The sequence below is a fragment of the Thermobia domestica genome, chromosome 1 (genome assembly GCF_964235325.1).
Source record: "Thermobia domestica chromosome 1, izTheDome1.hap1.1, whole genome shotgun sequence".
NCBI classification, from domain to species: Eukaryota; Metazoa; Arthropoda; class Insecta; order Zygentoma; family Lepismatidae; genus Thermobia; species Thermobia domestica.
This window is the reverse complement of record NC_137454.1, coordinates 146245310-146262495: the sequence shown is the minus strand read 5'-3', so window position 1 is coordinate 146262495 and position 17186 is coordinate 146245310. Positions and strand designations below refer to the sequence as shown.

At 35.3% G+C, this 17186-nt stretch overlaps 1 protein-coding gene across 1 annotated transcript in view; it reads right to left on the bottom strand.

Moving 5' to 3' along the window:
* Window positions 1–4289: 4289 nt before the first annotated feature.
* The window catches only part of eca (transmembrane p24 trafficking protein eclair), a 37957-nt gene continuing 25060 nt past the window's right edge, over window positions 4290–17186 (bottom strand). The window contains exons 4-5 of the mRNA XM_081764027.1: window positions 8082–8228; window positions 4290–4852 (exon numbers count right to left, since the gene is read on the bottom strand). Coding sequence (XP_081620153.1) covers window positions 4703–4852; window positions 8082–8228 — 297 coding nt within the window. The 3' untranslated portion in view covers window positions 4290–4702. The remainder of the gene's footprint in view (window positions 4853–8081; window positions 8229–17186) is intronic.

Below are 17186 nucleotides of genomic sequence, written 5' to 3'. Positions count from 1 at the left end.
GATGAGGATATTAGTTTCAGTTTAGCTCAGCTATAGAGACGTGAACTCAGAGCTTAACGTGAGATACGAACCACTTGAGCTCCTGCCGGGAATCGAATCCGGGTCTCCCACGCTAAAATCGCGTACGCTGAGTACTATTTTTGATCTTGCAAGTACATCTTAGGTGACATATCGATGTTCGAATGTGGTGGGTGAAAAAGCAACAGAACTTTCTTTGTTACCTACCTACCTACCTCTATCTATCTATCTATCTATCTATCTATCTATATCTATATCTATATATATATATATATATATATATATATATATATATATATATATATATATGTGTGTGTGTGTGTGTGTATCGGTCACTAGTGTAAAGTAACGGTAACAATTGTATTAACTCAAAAATGTAGTTATACACAGTACACATACTAGAGCTCCTTCGTGGCTAAGCGTTTAGCGTATGCGCCTTTGGCGTGGGAGACCCGAATTCAATTCCCGGCGGGAGCTCATGTGGTTCGGATTCCACGTTAATCAGTAGGTCCATGTCTCATATAGCCTCGCTGCTGAACGGGACGTAAAACTCATGGCACATTTATCCCATTGCGACACTAGCCGGTCGATTCCATCCTTGAAGACGCTAGTAGGCTGCTGTTGGATCCAGTCACACACTTCGTCGTCCGTTGCGAATCGATGTCCGCGAATAGCTTGTTTTAGAGGTCTAAACACATGAAAATCACACGGTTGAAGGTCGGAATTATACGGTGGATGTTCCAGCGTTTCCCACCGAAACTGCTGCAATGTCGTCTTCACTGCATTGGCCGTGTGTGGGCGGGCGTTATCATGCAGGAGGATAACGCCATTAGACAACATGCCTGGGCGTTTCGTCTTGATGGCTCGTCTAAGGTTCTGTAAAGTGGCTTGATAACGCTGGGCATTGATGGTGGTATGCCGTTCCAGGAACTCAACAAGCAGTGGGCCCTTGTGGTCAAAAAAGGACATCATGACCTTACCAGAACTGGTGTGCACGGCCTTTGATTTCTTTGGAGGTGGTGAAGTAGCATGTTTCCACTGCTTGTTATGACGCTTGATTTCCGGTTCAAAATGGTGACACCGTGTTTCGTCCCCTGTGACAATACGCGACAGAAAACCGTATTCCTCCTCATGATAACGTTGCAGATGACTCAAAGACAGCGTCATTCGAGTATTGCGCTGTTCGGCGGTCAGTTGGTGAGGAACCCACTGCGTACAAATTTTTCGAAAGTTCAAGTGTTGATGCATTATGGTGTGGACGGTGCCCACGCTAATACCCAGTAACAGATGATCTCGTCACGGTGATTCTGCAGTTGTCCAAGACTAAAGCATTCACTTCTGCAATCATTTCCGGTGATGACACGATGAGCCTGTCCAGGACGAGAATCGTCTTCCAGTGACTCGCGCCCCTCAAGGGATCTTTTGCACCATTTCAAACGGTGCGCACGCGTCAATCTCTCTACCAATCGATGGCGCCACCATACCCGCAGTTACGTGGTGCCACCTTACATGTAAGGCAAAGTTAGGTGCACTGACCAGGTTTCATTTGAAAGTTTCTCATAGATAGACAGATAATGTGTGTGTGAGCAGTTTTGTTCATTTCGGCATATTTCTTCCTGCGTTCGTGGCGTCGACTTTCAAACTCTGGGCAGGGCAAGGCATTTGAAAAGAAAGAAAAAAAAAAATCCTACAGAAAATGAAAAGTATACATTGCCTTATTTTGTGTATACTCTTTCTGTATGTAGTTTTGTTCCAATCCAATACTTAAGTGCTTCTGAACTACCTGAAAACGAAAAACAAAGTTATTATTGGAAAATGAAAAACAAAGGTTTCTCGAAAAAGTTTGCGAAGAACGAATGAGAAGAAAAACTTTTCGAAAAATGAAAAAAACTAAAAACGAGAAACGAATGTTCCGAAAGTCGGAAAACAGATTTTTCGAAAAAAGGCCATCCCTAGTAGTCACCCCTGGTGTTAATCCATTCTCCCGACATTGTTTTACAATGCGTACATACGAAAACTTTGTATGGAAAAAGGCAATTATGTAACCTTCTTAATACCGTTTGATTTTCGACGCCATTTGGTAACACGCACCTACAAGGTCAGACGCAACAGCTTCCGCCAGCACATAGTTCCAGCATAATACACCAGGTGGCAGCACCGAATCGAAGATGGTCGGATATACAGTGAATAACCTTCTGCAGAACTTCCTTTCCTGCTATACTAAATAGTCTGTCGTTGACTTTTCGCCCTTCTTCCCTCTGGTCTGGGTTTATTACTTATGAAATAGAGACGTGAAATTTTTTTTCGTGATGCACTGAAATTCAAATATCCATTCGATTTTGATAGTTTCTAACCCAAATGAAATTTCATTCGACTTTTCATTTTCAGCAGCAAGACGTAGGCCTGCCGTTTAACGTAAAATTTGAACTACATATGCTCTTACTGGGAATCGAACCGTGATCCTGGAGGAAGACGCGTTTGGTAACCATATACCCGCAAGGGAATTCCACAAGTCTAGCAGAGACCAAGTTTACTGAACCCTCGCTCCTTCCCTAAGCTTTCTCTGCCTTAAACCCTATATAACTTGAAAATTGATCATTCTCTACTTATTGGTATTTTATAATTATTTATTTGGATCATTTACATTTGTCTGTCTTAGCATGCTTGATTTCACAGAAACATCTCAGAAATAGATCAGTTTACAATGTAGTTCAAATATTCAATCGCTCTCTAAATGCTTGCAGAAAAAAAATTTTCCGTTAACACACAGCAGCAGTAAATTCCGAAGTTGTAAAATGAATTAAGAAAGTATTTCGTATGTTCCTTCATGATAATTTGTATACAAGCGTCGGTCGCAAAGAATGCATGGGAAATGTACTACGGAGTCGCGACAGGCAGGTCTCCACTGTCATCGTGCCAACCGCGTAAAACCAGCAATCTGAAAGGCTCCAATTTCACCAACCAACCCGCCCCATCTTCTCTCCACTGGTTGCTAAGAGGCAGGTAGAAAAAAAAAAAAACGTTTCTTCAGCCACGTTAAAAGTATTGTACGTTAGAGCAGGCGTTTAAATGGCTCTTTTGTGAGGCAGGTTAACGAGAGAAAAAACGGGCTAAAATACTATCAATCGGGGTTGCAGATTCAATTTAAAATAGAATTTTTGTTCAATTGTTCTTCATTCCTATACAGGAATGAATGTCCATAATTATTTTCTGTTAATTATTCTTCTTTCTGTTCATTGCGAAGGCACGTGACTGGGACTAAATTAGAGCTGCTTCTAGATCATTCTATATTATGTTTGTTTGCCCAGAGAACATGGAACAAAAGTTAGCACTAAATAATAATCAGTTACTAAAACACTTTAATACGAACAGCGTTATAATTAATATGATCATTACGATTACTGATACTAGTACGAATTGTCCACATATAACAAGATATGGAACTTGCAAACTTATGTAAAAAAACATATCCAGGGAAGTCATTTTTTACAACCTAAATAAAACCTACTATTCTATCAAGACGTTTAATGGAAGGAATGAATATAATCTGAAACTAGTTTTTTAACATGCTGTGTGTATTTGAAAAGATTTTTACATAATGAGCTTCAGAAAACTCTTGAGGAACGATTTTCTAAGACTTCACTCTTAAAAAAGATTTACACTTAAAAATTTCCTAAACCCTCCTTGTTGTTAATCTGGAAGTAAGATAACGTTAAACCCTCAACAGAACGACTAAGTCAAGCAGCAAAATTTACTCAATTGCAATCTTGGTATATCGTTCGGAGAAAAATTACCCAAAACAGGATACAAAATTCATTTCTTACTGACAGTTCTTGGTTAACTAATGTGCCTATCCTTTAAAATACAAGAAGTCTGTTTTATACTAAATCATTATCTCTTATACTTAAGTAATCGAATTAACGAGTTTAGAAAATTATTTAAGTCCTTTGCTCACATCACAACTCCGAAGTAAATAAACTGCACCTATAAATCGTCAATGCTACACACAAAAAATATATAAAAAGCTCTTGAGAGAAGGTAGTCTTCAACAGAGTACAGTATATTATTCAATTTCAGAGTATTCCCGTCTATCATTAGAATGCTTGATAACTGATTTGAATTTTGCTCCCTTACTTTAGAAAGAGGAGACCTGATGGAAGGACTTTCTTTAACGAGGTGAAAAAATACTTCCTACTATACTACTTCCTTCATGAGAGGCATATGGTTGACATTTTCTTAAAACGTGTAATGAAGTGAATAAAACTGGATGGTGAATTTTTTGTTTCTTTATTAACATCTTTACACCGTCATACCATATACAACATTCACATTTAGTTACAAACAATTAAGGAGCATGAGTATGAAATAAGCCATGCCAAGTAATACAGCGAGAACACAAGTAGTTAATATGTAATATTTAACCTGAAAATTAAACATATACTTCCGTGAATTTAATATTTACAGGATCATCTATTCTCAATATACAAACAAGACACAAATAAATACCTAAACGATGACTATTGAAAATTTCTGCGTTCATTCAAATTTTACTCTCCGTACTTTTAGATTTACAAAACAAATTAGTTTGTTAATTGTGTAAACATCAGGCACTCGAGAATCAATTTCACAGTTCCACACACCATCCACACCAATACAAAAGTGTTTGTTTTGAAATCACTACAGCTTATACAAGTTTCTTAGCTTCAAAGAAACTTTTCAGATGTCGCATTTGCCACGCCCCCATTCCAAGCAAGATACATGTCTGAGCAATCGACCACCATAATACTCGCTGGTTGGTGCTCTCACTGGTCTGTCGGAAACGCTCTTCACGATACTGCGTAGAGGAAATTAAATAAAATCATTAGCATAAACATTTTTTATAGTTACAGAAACTCTTAATACTGTAGGACTGATTTTTTTCTTTAATTTAGATTCCAAAATCAGTAATACAACTAATAGTAGTAATAAAAAAAATAAATTTTGTCCTAAGGAATAATTAACACTTCTGACCAGAGTATATATATATACTTATTTATTAAAACTAAAGCATAGTGTAACGGTTTCGATAACTTAACGTTATCTTCATCAGACTCTGATAACGTTAAGTTGCATATGAAGATAACGTTAAGTTGTTGAAACCGTCACTGTACTTTAGTTTTAATAAATAAGTGTATATACTCTGGTCAGAAGTATTAATTATTTCTTAGTGACTTCCAGAGTCGTGATGGATAGAGTTGCTTTTGTACCTACATATAGTGAGAATACGAAATATTTAATTAAAAAAAAAAAAAAAAATGTACAAGTGATATTAGATCATGATTTTGAAATCTCAACTTTATGAGAGTTACAGAAAGGGATGTTACTATGGGTGACACTTATAAATATTATTCTATTTATTATGTGTGATTATGAACATATACGTTTCTCTTGGTGATTAACTTATCAAACCACAACTGGAAATGTATTTGCGTGTGCAACAGGTCAAGTGATTTCGTAGCGGAGTTTGTACATATATGTTTATGTATATAAACAAAATAAAATGAGGTTCAGTGGTAGAGCGTTTACCTCTGGCGTGTGAGGTCTGATTCCACGCCGAGTGAAATTTGTACAGTAGTAGGTTTCCTCAAGGTTCTCCCATTTCCTTCCACTTTTTTCATTCATTATCACCCATATCATCATCACCATCACATTTTAATGGGACAGATTTTCACAGTTATTTATTTTGCTTGTTTTCTATTTGTTTCCTACTTACCCAATTTGTGAGTCATAATATTACATAAAATTAGCCCCGTTAGCACTGTTTAGGCTAAAGGAATGGATGATTAATGCAAGTAAATGATTATAAAATAATTGGTGGAATGAGAATATAGGAGGAAACGATAGAATCCAGAGAAAACTCGATGACACGATACTGTTGATGTCCACATGGTCTGGAATCGAACCAAGAATTCTCGCACCAAAGATGAGCGATCTACCATTGAGCCACCGTGACTAACTAACTAACTCTATACATACATACATACATACATACATACATATATATATATATATATACATCAGTTCTACAGTTATTGTATCCATGATACCTAAGTCTGTCAAACTTTTTGGGTTCTATCTGATAGTGAGCACTCTTCGGAAAATAATCAATCCAGATTTCGGTTTCACAGACCTCTGCATGAGTGTCGCTGCCTAGTCATCTAATAAGATCCAGGTACAGTTGTGAAACCATTTTACATTGGTAACGATTACAATGAAACACAAAGCATCTGGGCACGATTCACACATAAAGGCATCATCTCAGTGTTCGACTAGTCTGACCGCTCCCCCCCCCCCCTCAAAAAAGCTCCTTCCTAGCAGATTCCAATTCATGCCTTTCAGATTAAGTGAAAATGTCTACGTACGTTTGCCCACTTTCTACACTTATGAAATAAACCTTGAAAGGAGAACAATAATGATTTATTTACAAAATTATCAAATAATATCATCAATGATTTTCGAAACATTTCTAATTTTTGTGCAGTTATTCACTAAATCTTTTGAAAAGAAAACATAAATATTGTTGAGCTTCTAGCTTCTAAACTGAAGACAAATACTCCACAGTGAACAACATCCGTCACTTTGTATGTATTAAAAATGCAATCGTGCGCAGTAATTCGCAATTTAGATTTGCTGAATTTAAGGTCCGTTTTTCAGCATTGTGGCTGTTGAGATACGACATGCTGCTTAAAGTAAGAGAATTATAAACCACTACTTCCAGTTTTATGTCTTCCAATATTAGTATCTAGGGATCGAATTCGAAACCACGTCCGCAGTAGGATGCAATATTGTTCATAACTGTATCAATTATAAGAGGAGACAAAATTTGAAGAAGTTCCTTGATATACTACACTCACATTCTCATTCTCTGTCAAAATGATTGACTAAATAGTTTTTACACCCACTGTGAACTAAACATTGCTGACAGTTATAACAAATCACGTATGTACGAAGTTGTAGTTAGAATTATGCGTCCCTCCCCTTTATTATTATTATTATTATTATTATTATTTTCAATTTCAAAGTCATGTTCTTCACACGTTAGCGTAATGAAGAATTCCACTTGTTTGCATGAAAATACAGTTTCTGAATCAAAGCACTTCTTCTTAAGTCTAGAATACCTATTTTGCGATAACGAGATCTGGTATTCGAGACTCAGTTTTGTTTAGCTAATACTAGATAAGCGCTAGATCCTCCATTCTCTCATATTCATATGTAGGAACATTACCTGAAAGCCTTCAGTTTGTAAAAATTGGAACCAAGAAACAGTAAAATTAAACGATCTCAACCGGCTCTTTTCTCCAAAAATACTCAGAGTGAGACTTCAGCGTTATAAGAAGTAATTACTTTCATCAATTATTTAGGATATGAATTAACTCATGTTAATAATAATTTGTAAACGTACTTTTATATACTGCGTCTAATGTGTAACTATGTACTATTAACTAAACAGTTTCTGTGCTCCCTGACACCTTCCTTGGCAGATGTGGGCAACTCTCTCACTTCTTAGAATTTTCTTGCATCATTTCGTGAATATGGAAAATAAGGTTAAAAAAAAAGAAAAAAAAAACATATGATACATTTAATATGATAATGTAAATTCCTTGCACTAGAATTCTCTTCTTTTGAAATCCTGTTGCTGTTAAAAAGCCGATGCAGAACATTTTTATGACGATTTCTAATTTTGTGCAAGTTTGTAAATATCTTACTTCAAACACACACTTTGTGAAGATGCCGTCATTACGAAGCTTTCGACAAAACTGAAACTATATCACTGCTAAATTACACACAGTCGAGAATCATACACTTCAACGATATATATGAAATAACAATCGTTTGTCACCTAATACACTAAAGCTAAATATCAATTTTCGTAATAAGCAATTTAAGATTTCTTTTTCATTTTCATCCTGCATTAAAAACAAATTTCTAACACTTTTTAGAGAAATACAGGGTCGACACATCCAAAGATATTGAGAACAGCATAGATTAATAGAAGGAAGCACTGTTCCATCACTAATACTAACCCTTTGATAATTCTGTTCCTTTGTGATCTGTTCCACTTGATCCAGCAATTGTCTCACTCGAAGCTGCAACTCCGAAAGCTTTTCCTTCTGAGCTACGTTTGCATAGTCAATGGCATGCTCTCCAACTTGAATATCCAGGTGCACACGCTGGAACGAATAATAGTAAAAGAAATAATATGATACATATTCCCAAATAAACTAATCAAAAGACAAAAGAAATACCAAATACACAACATTCTAGCTTCTATTCTAGCTTCATTTCTTTAAAAGGATAGAAAAATTGAAATTATGAGGGTTGTGGACAGCTTCAGTTATATTTACCAGGTATATAAAAAATGACCTGGTAAAAGCCCATTTGGTAATATTTAGTTTCTGCAGTGATGAACAGTTGGACTCCTTTAGTCACAGATTTATGCTTTAAAAAATTCATACTATACGTTTCAAAACCAGAACACTGCAATGCTAGTGCTTGTACCAAATCTTGGCGCGTGCCTCAACTGAATAGTTGGAAATTTTTTGTGTCCAATATAAGGTTTATCTTCCCAAGTGTATTACTTCGTGCGAGAGCCTTACTTACAGTAGTGCTAATCTCTGTCATCATATACCTAGAAGATAAGCAACAAGTTTTGATAAAATTTTGTCAAGGCCTGTCGCAGGGATTGTTCAACTGGTGAATCTTTTTGACATTATCACGGAAAAAGAATGCTGACTCGATCGCAGTATCAGTATGCACTTTAAATTCGAATAATTAATAACCTATAATTAGTAAATGGATATATATGCATCATGAACTTGTTTAATACTTATGCATAATGTTTCAATTAAGTGCTTCTTTAATGTGGTACAGTTCTGGCCACAAAAAGTAGGACTGTTGTCCAGAGGCTAAGTCCGAAAAACAGGGTTAGCAAAATACATAAATATATATTTATACATAAATATATATCAAAGATACTTCTGATTTCAATAAATGGCTGTCATGGGGTTTATATGACCCCTCCCCCCAAAACGTACGGCATTTCGATGTATTTTATCGATACTAAACATTATTAAAACGAAACAATATTTAGAATTTTTCTTTGCTTGCAGCTGCATAGCAAAATAATAAACTATACGAAAATCACACACACACACAAAATCATAAACTTATATAAAAAAATGTTGCTTTTGTAGTATAATCTATTTGAGTAATGAGTGGGGAATTTAGGTCTAAATATAATACGAATAATATACGGGAGTGAAACGATAACCCAGAAATGTGTGTTCGTCAAGATTTTACTAACACGTACACTTTTACGAACATTCCAAGTTTTTTATTTTTAACAGCTGGTTTAAACTATGGTTTAAGTCAGCCAACTCTGCGAAAAAATGACCCTACATTCTTACGAATTCCTTTTAGGTCGACGCAGCTAATTCTTTTCATTCTCCACACCCACATTTCGAAAGCTTCCAGTAGTTTTTCATCATTTTTGCGCAATGTTTCTGACCCGTACAGTACAATACTCCATACGAAGCATTTTATGAGTCTTTTTCTTAACTCTTTATTCAAGGTCCCACAAAATAGTATTTTCTTCCTCCTAAATGCTTTTTTCGCCATTCCTATCCTTGCTTTTATTTCACATTCACATTTCATATCATCACTAATAATACTATCCAAGTATCGAATACTGTTCTATTTTCTCCCCTCCTACTTCTATTATTTGACACCGACCGCAAAGTTCCGGTCACCATGGTTTTTGTCTTTCTAACATTTATTTTCATCTCATCTTCTTCACAGCCCTTCCTCAAGTTTTCTAACATTTTATTGATTATCTTTTTAGATTCTGCAACCAGCGCCACATCATTTGAAAAATCGTATACATCTAATCACTCTACCTCCTGCCGAAATGCCGTCTTCATTTTGTAGGTTCTTTTTCACTATGTCTTCTAGATAGATATTAAATACTGTTGGCGAGAGGCAGCATCCATGTCGAACTCTCCTTTGTCATTTCCTCTCCTATTCTAACACTTATTTGTTGGTTCTTATAGAAGTTTCTTATGAGTCTTCGATCTTTCCATTCCAACCAACCTTCCTTAGAACTTCTAACAACAATTCCCAATTCACGCTGTTAAAAGCCTTCTCTAGGTCACATACACTTCTTTTCCTTTTTCTATCAACCTTTCACCGATCGCCCTTAAAAATCCAATTGCACCTCTTGTGCGCTTATCTCTCCTGAACCCGAACTGTTCCTCCTCAACTTTTTTATTTGTTCTTCCATATAACCTTCTGTTCAAAATTCGAAGCAAAATTTTGCTGCATGAGATATGAAACTAATCGTATTATAAGCCTCAAATCTCTTTGGGTTCGATTTCTTAGCCATCATTACCATAAGCGTCGTCAGGAAATCTTTTGGTCACTCTCCTGTTTCATATATTTCATTGCACAGTCGGGACAATTCTTTCTTGCCCTTGTGTCCTATATTCTACATGATTTCGATTTGTATCTTATCTATCTCGGTTGCTTTTCCATTCCTTATCTCGGACACAGCTTTTTCAAACTCATCCCGATTAACACTAAAGCCTTTATCATCCTCACCTACTTCATCTCCTAGTTCAACATCTAGGTCACTTAGTCTATCCCTATTCTCATAATACAAGTCTTCAACATACCGTATTCTTTCCATCTTCTCTTGCTGACTACTTTCCCATTCTTATTTTCTACTGTCATCGTAATACTCCCTTGTTTCCTTCGAAGTTCCATAGATTTCACCTCCTTGTAAATTTCCTCATATTTCCCAATTCTTTTTAATTCTTCTATGTTCTCGTACAGAACGTTCTATGTTCTCTACAAAAATTTATGTACAGAAAATTTTTGCAGATTTGTATTGATCAATATCCTTATTTGTACACATGTTTACGTATATATATAGGTCATAGGTCACCCACAAAATTTATTTCTTTTATTTCCAACTGAAAAGGCCGTTGCCATAGAAACCACCGTTTCCATAACAACAAATCCTGTTACGGTTCGCCAATCTAAAACTGTAGAGGGCGAAGAAAAAGAAAGAAAGCTCCGTAACAAAAGAAGGGTGGGAAACCCTGTATCGTGCAAATGAGAAGCATGGAGTAAGTCGTGAGTGGGAACCCTTCACCCCTGGTGGGGGAATATTCATGAAGCTATCAGCTTATGTCTAATTATATACATAATTCATTTCTTACTTTCAAACCTACAAGGTTCAACCAAAATGAAAAAAAAAAAAAAAAAACTTTCATATCGGACTTCCGAAGGAAAAATAAAATAAAATAAAATAAATACATGACCGTATTTATTATATATAGGATTTCCAGTCACGATCCCCTTTTCAGTTTTATTAAAATAGAAGAAGAAGTAAAGAAGAGAAGACGAAGTTGGGATAGGAAGAGAGGAAAAAGAGGGAAAGTAAGAAGATGAGAAAAGAGGGAAATTTACTGGATATTTTTCAGAAATATGGTAAAGGAAAGTGAATAATTATCGAATTGGGATCATTTCCAATAGCTATTGGGCGAATATTTGGTATTAAGGTGATCAAAGGTAGACACATGTTAACCCATACCTCCCAGACCTAGATCCATTTAACCCCAACTACCGAATTATCCCAATCTAGCTCTGAGATAGATGAGAAAGTTTAATTTAACAGTTTATTCAATATTTCCGAAAGTTCTCGACTAGTATCCAATACTTGAAAGATAAATGATGAAGTTGATGGCATGCTAGAATCGACCACAGAAAAAAAATCAGAGTAACACATATTTGTCGAAGATTTTGACTCTCGAAGTTCTCCCATGATGATCGATCGTTCAGGTTACTTCGGTCCTTTTTGCTTCCTTTATAGAGCCAACTTAAATTGAGTTAGTATTGACTTTAACGACTTTAATTGCCAACTACCATTAATTATAGTAAATCACACATATATGTCAAAAGAATTAGTGCACTTAATACTAAACCTACATTTCACGCTCACACACATTCATACACGACAATGTATACTTCAGGTTGCATTTAGTTGAATTAAACTAACCTAACTACATTTCTATAGACATTTATTACATTTCAAGAAAACAATTCGAGAACACAGGAGAAATTTCGATACATGAAAAGAAAATAATACTAGTAATAACAATATGGTTTATAGACATGCATAGAAATTTGTTACTTTTCAATATCTAATAACACATTTCTCCTTGTAGATATATTAAAAGTTGGATTACGTTAAAAAAAATCGACAAAACGAAAGACGAAGAGAAAATAAAAATCAAAGGTCAACATTGAACATATTTAAGATTCAGTACAAAGAATACATATCAATGTGAAAGAGGAAAGGAAAAAAATATATAATTGGTTAATCATTTTTGTTAAAAAAAAAAAAAACTTTGGTAGCCTTTTTATTGAGTCTCTGTCCCAGGAGGGGAAATTTCGACAATTTTATGAGTCCTTTTCTCACGTCGATAATAACTCCTTTATCAACTCTCTTTATACACTATGATTGGCGTCCATGAGAGTATTTAATCGTTTGTCTTAACTACAGACAAAAAAAATAGTTTCTTCATATTATATATAATTTTCATTTCGTCACTTGACGCACTTGGTATAAGAAGTAACTTGGTATTCAAAATTTATTAAGATTTAAAAAAAAAAATATCGAATCCAGTCCCAGACATTGGGAACATATTTCCATAATACTATACCATATCTCAATGGAGCTAGATCTCTGGACCTATCTAGGTCCTGTATTCACATTACTAAATTATTAACCAAAATCAGTTCATCGAATTTTTTCTTGGTCTAGATCGTGTAGTCAAAAGATTCTAGTCACCGAACTGACGAACGACAAATAGTTAGGTTTCCGATCGTAGGGGAAGGATTTGGGGCGCACTGTTTCATAGTTTACTGATTTCACTATTGTTTTACAAAATAACTTTAGATACGGATTAGGTTTTTTTTTTTTTTTTTCGACCTGCTACTTGTTCTATTTACATGCAACATTTAACATAGTATTAAACTTTAATAGTTACGAACATTACTAACAAATCAGTAAGGTGCCATGTATTACAAGTTACGCGGTAATACTTTACAAACACAAATAGTTGGTCAGTATCGTGTGTCAAAAATCTATGGCAACCTAAAACAACCAGGGTAAATACCGAGCCCTTTACATACATATTCGCTCATATATATATATATTCATATTCCTCAATATAATAAATTTTATTCTAATATCAATCTTAGTATGTCATCGACACTTAATTCTCTACATAACCTTTTCATATTTAATGAGTATTCACATTTTCTTGGCTCAAAATAAACAAAAAACCTGACTAACAAAATTCTTTTAATAAGGTTGCAACATTGAAATGTATATATAAACCCGATAATCAATAATAATTCAATTTTATTAAGATCCGCGTATAGAGAAATGGTTGATATTATTTGATAAGTCGACACAAAAGTGGAAATACAGCAAATAGAGCAGGCACGTAAGTTTCCAAACTATGTAAGCACACATATATAAATGTATATACAGAGAAAGAAAGAAAAAAAATCAAGATTATTTAAAATTAGTGGACCCAAACTACTAATACATACACACCATATAACCAATCAATAGAAAGAAACCAGAAATCAGTAATCAATGGGTATAGTTTGTATGATCGATGAACAACAATCAAGTTTCTGGGAATCTGAAATCGTAGTGTACCTTCTCGTCAGTCCCTTCCATGGTGGACTGAGTATCGTGAAAAACAGTAGTAAGTTGTTCTGAAATACCTCCACGAATTGTATCCCTCGATGTCTCAGTTAGTACATACGATCGAAATAAGTGATATGAACATTGTAGGTTTTCATGAGTTTCAGAACCGGGGGGGGGGGGGGGGGTGAAAAAAATCTTGAAGTAAGAAGGAAGAAAGAGACAAGATAGGGAAAGCGGCGCCAACGAAAGGAGAAAAGATTAAGGTAATACTCACTACACAGACGAGTGATCGAATTTAAATATATAACAACTCACAGCCAAAAATATTCACATATGCCGAAAGAAGGCGGTTTACTTAAATACGTAAACTCGGGGGCGTCCTGCTGCCAAGGATGCAAGTCTGTGTCCATCAGATCCCAATCCCACAAGAGTTTGCTTGTAAGATTGAAATCTGAGCCCCGTATCCGGCCCAGACCAGCAGGATAAAAGGAGAGGGGAAAGGGACCAGGTAACTGTGTCCCCAATTTTGAAATCTCTAAGTAAAAAAAAAAAAATATTCGACCCCTCAGAAAAACTAAGAAGGTCCAGAATAGTAATGAAACTAGAGTAATAGCAAAGATATCCCTAACGAGTAATTTGGCAAAATAAAAAAAAATTAAATAAACTGAATTTTGGATCGGTGATTTCAGTGACCAAACATCACCGATGGCTACCCTGCGCAGACATGCCAAAGTCTGGGGCGTCGTTATTTCCATCATCTAATTAAACTAAGAAAAGAAACGAAAATACTTAAGAGGACTAGGGGTCGACGTCCGGGTACGCAAAGGACATAAATATTAATTTAGTAGCGTTTGATTTAATCGGATAGCCCGATCTGAGCTGTTAGCTATATGAACACTGCACAGTAAATAAGGTAAGCAACCAAGAAAGAAAAAAAATCTCGGAGAGTCAATGAATGTTAAAGGTACAAATGACCAAACCTGTACTTTTTGATGATCACAGGATATAGCATTTATTTTTCTTAATTATCATTTCTGTCAACCTTTAAAAGTAATTCCCACATGATGCTACCCTATCTGATGAAAGGCTTAAGATCCGGGGCTGTTAATCTGAGGTACTTAAATGCGAAGTAACATAATTCCCAACTACACATTACTATCCAATAGCAAACTCGGTTAAATGAATGCACTGGTGTAGAAGTCAAAACGCGAGAGATTTTCAATAAACATATTCATACTCTCAATATATAATATACACTGGGCCTATTCATTTAAGTACAGGTGTCGTATCCTCTCATTCATTTTATATCATAATCGTATTATTATTATATCATTACATTTATTCATTATTTACTCATTTTTACGCGAAGTAATATTTTACAGACACCCTATTACATACATTTACACGCAGGCCATACACATATTACATTATGTACTAATAAATCTATAATTATCACAATCCGTCACGCTTAAACTACTACACGATAACATTCATCAAACCACGGACTCTTTGTTCCGAAGCACCCAATTATATTTACTCCGCAGGTTTGTAAAAAAAGATTTCATACGTGCATTCACTGAAAGTTAAATTGTCAACGATTATTTTATTTCTGATTTGCTGATAGAATTAAAGCAACAATGAAATCTTTCTACAGCAACGGGAAAAGAGAATTTAATATTACATTTTGAAACAAACAGTAACATCATGTGGGCTTTACTTCTATTAAGAAAATAGGCATTCTTGATTTCAGTGAATATTTCGGTTTCTAATTGACATAGCAAGCTGTAATTTTCAGAATAGTAAGATCTCATGCTATTTCATATGAATGCATACTCATTCGAACCGCAAACCATGTCTACTGGATGTAATTTAGAAATAAGGGGCCAAAATCAAACAATCTAGATCACTAACTCGTGCGATGACGTAATGTCAACAAACGACTGATTACAGAAAACGAACGCGATGGCGCTGTAGTAAGGAATAATCCGCTGTGTACTAAAATACACTCTTACACTTATTAATCAGAACTATAATATTTACTCTGGTTTGGTGTACTTCGAGTTAAACAAATGGTACTAAATTAATGCATGTTAACTACACTGTCCTTGCAGTAAAAAATCACGCATTCACACAGAACTACTAACTACATACACCACTATAAATACTACATACAAAGACCAACTAAACAAGCACCATTCATTATAGGCATGTTAAAGACAAGTACCTTCAAACACATTACTCCTTGTCGGTATATAAATTTGGCTCTATTGAACTTTAGGGGGACAAAATGAGAAGAGTAAACCCAAGTTCCAATTGACCTGGGCAATTATTCACAACATATTTACTAGAATTTGATGCCCTGGGGGCACTTTAATAAGGTTTATTGTGGGACCTTTCCCCTGAGAGGGGAAAAGGCCCTAAAACAAACAATAACTAACCCATTCCCCCGCTAAAAATGGTTCAATTTGGAGACATGAATAGGAGCCCTTTACGTTAGCTTAAGCTGCCATTATGATAATTAACATTACAACTATCAAACCTACTACGTACATGCACTTACTGAAAAATAAAAAAAATCACATCTACCAGATACACGAACAAAATGCACAAAACCAGGTCGTATTTTCCCTAACCCCTAACTGAATTTATAGTTTAAAAGAAAAGGAAAGTAAAATCACTCTTATATACTGTCTATTCTAGTTCGGCAGCATCATGGGGTCCTGTTAACAGAAATCCTGAATTTGATATTTCACTGCACTATTGTTCCTTTAATAAAATATGCAGACCTGTGGGCTCCTAAGTAGTTGTCAGTCTTTATCTATTAAATTAAATTATATGTTACCTGAATTCTATTAAATATCTGTCCTTTTACGGTCTAAATATGGTGATCACTTTCACATGTTGTGCTTCGTACGGCGTTTTAGCTGAGAATGATAAAATTGCGCCGAAAACGACAGGGGTAGGAGGATTCCTCCAATCAGGGCGAAATCTTTCAGCCGCGGAAATTACAAAGCAAATAGAAATTGGTGAAATCCAGATATAACCGGATCTGAAAGTGACTATGGACCAGTGAGAGGGGGTGAGGGAATGTTTAGGTACCTGGCCAAATTCTACATTGGTCTGAAATTAAGAAAATTTATATCCAATGGCGGAACTATATTTCGGTATGACGTCAGAATTGTAAACCTTGTAACTATTCAACTTGTATATGCGAAAATGGGATTTACAATTAATCAAAATATAAATAAATATATTATTCAGTGAAAATATGATTCCTAATGAGATCTTTCGATTCATTACATTTAATTGAAGTAAAGAGAATAAATAAATCGTGTAATTAAACCGAAATCGAATTTTAAAAAAAATTACTAGGTACAGGGTGAAAAAAAAAAGTTGCCATTAC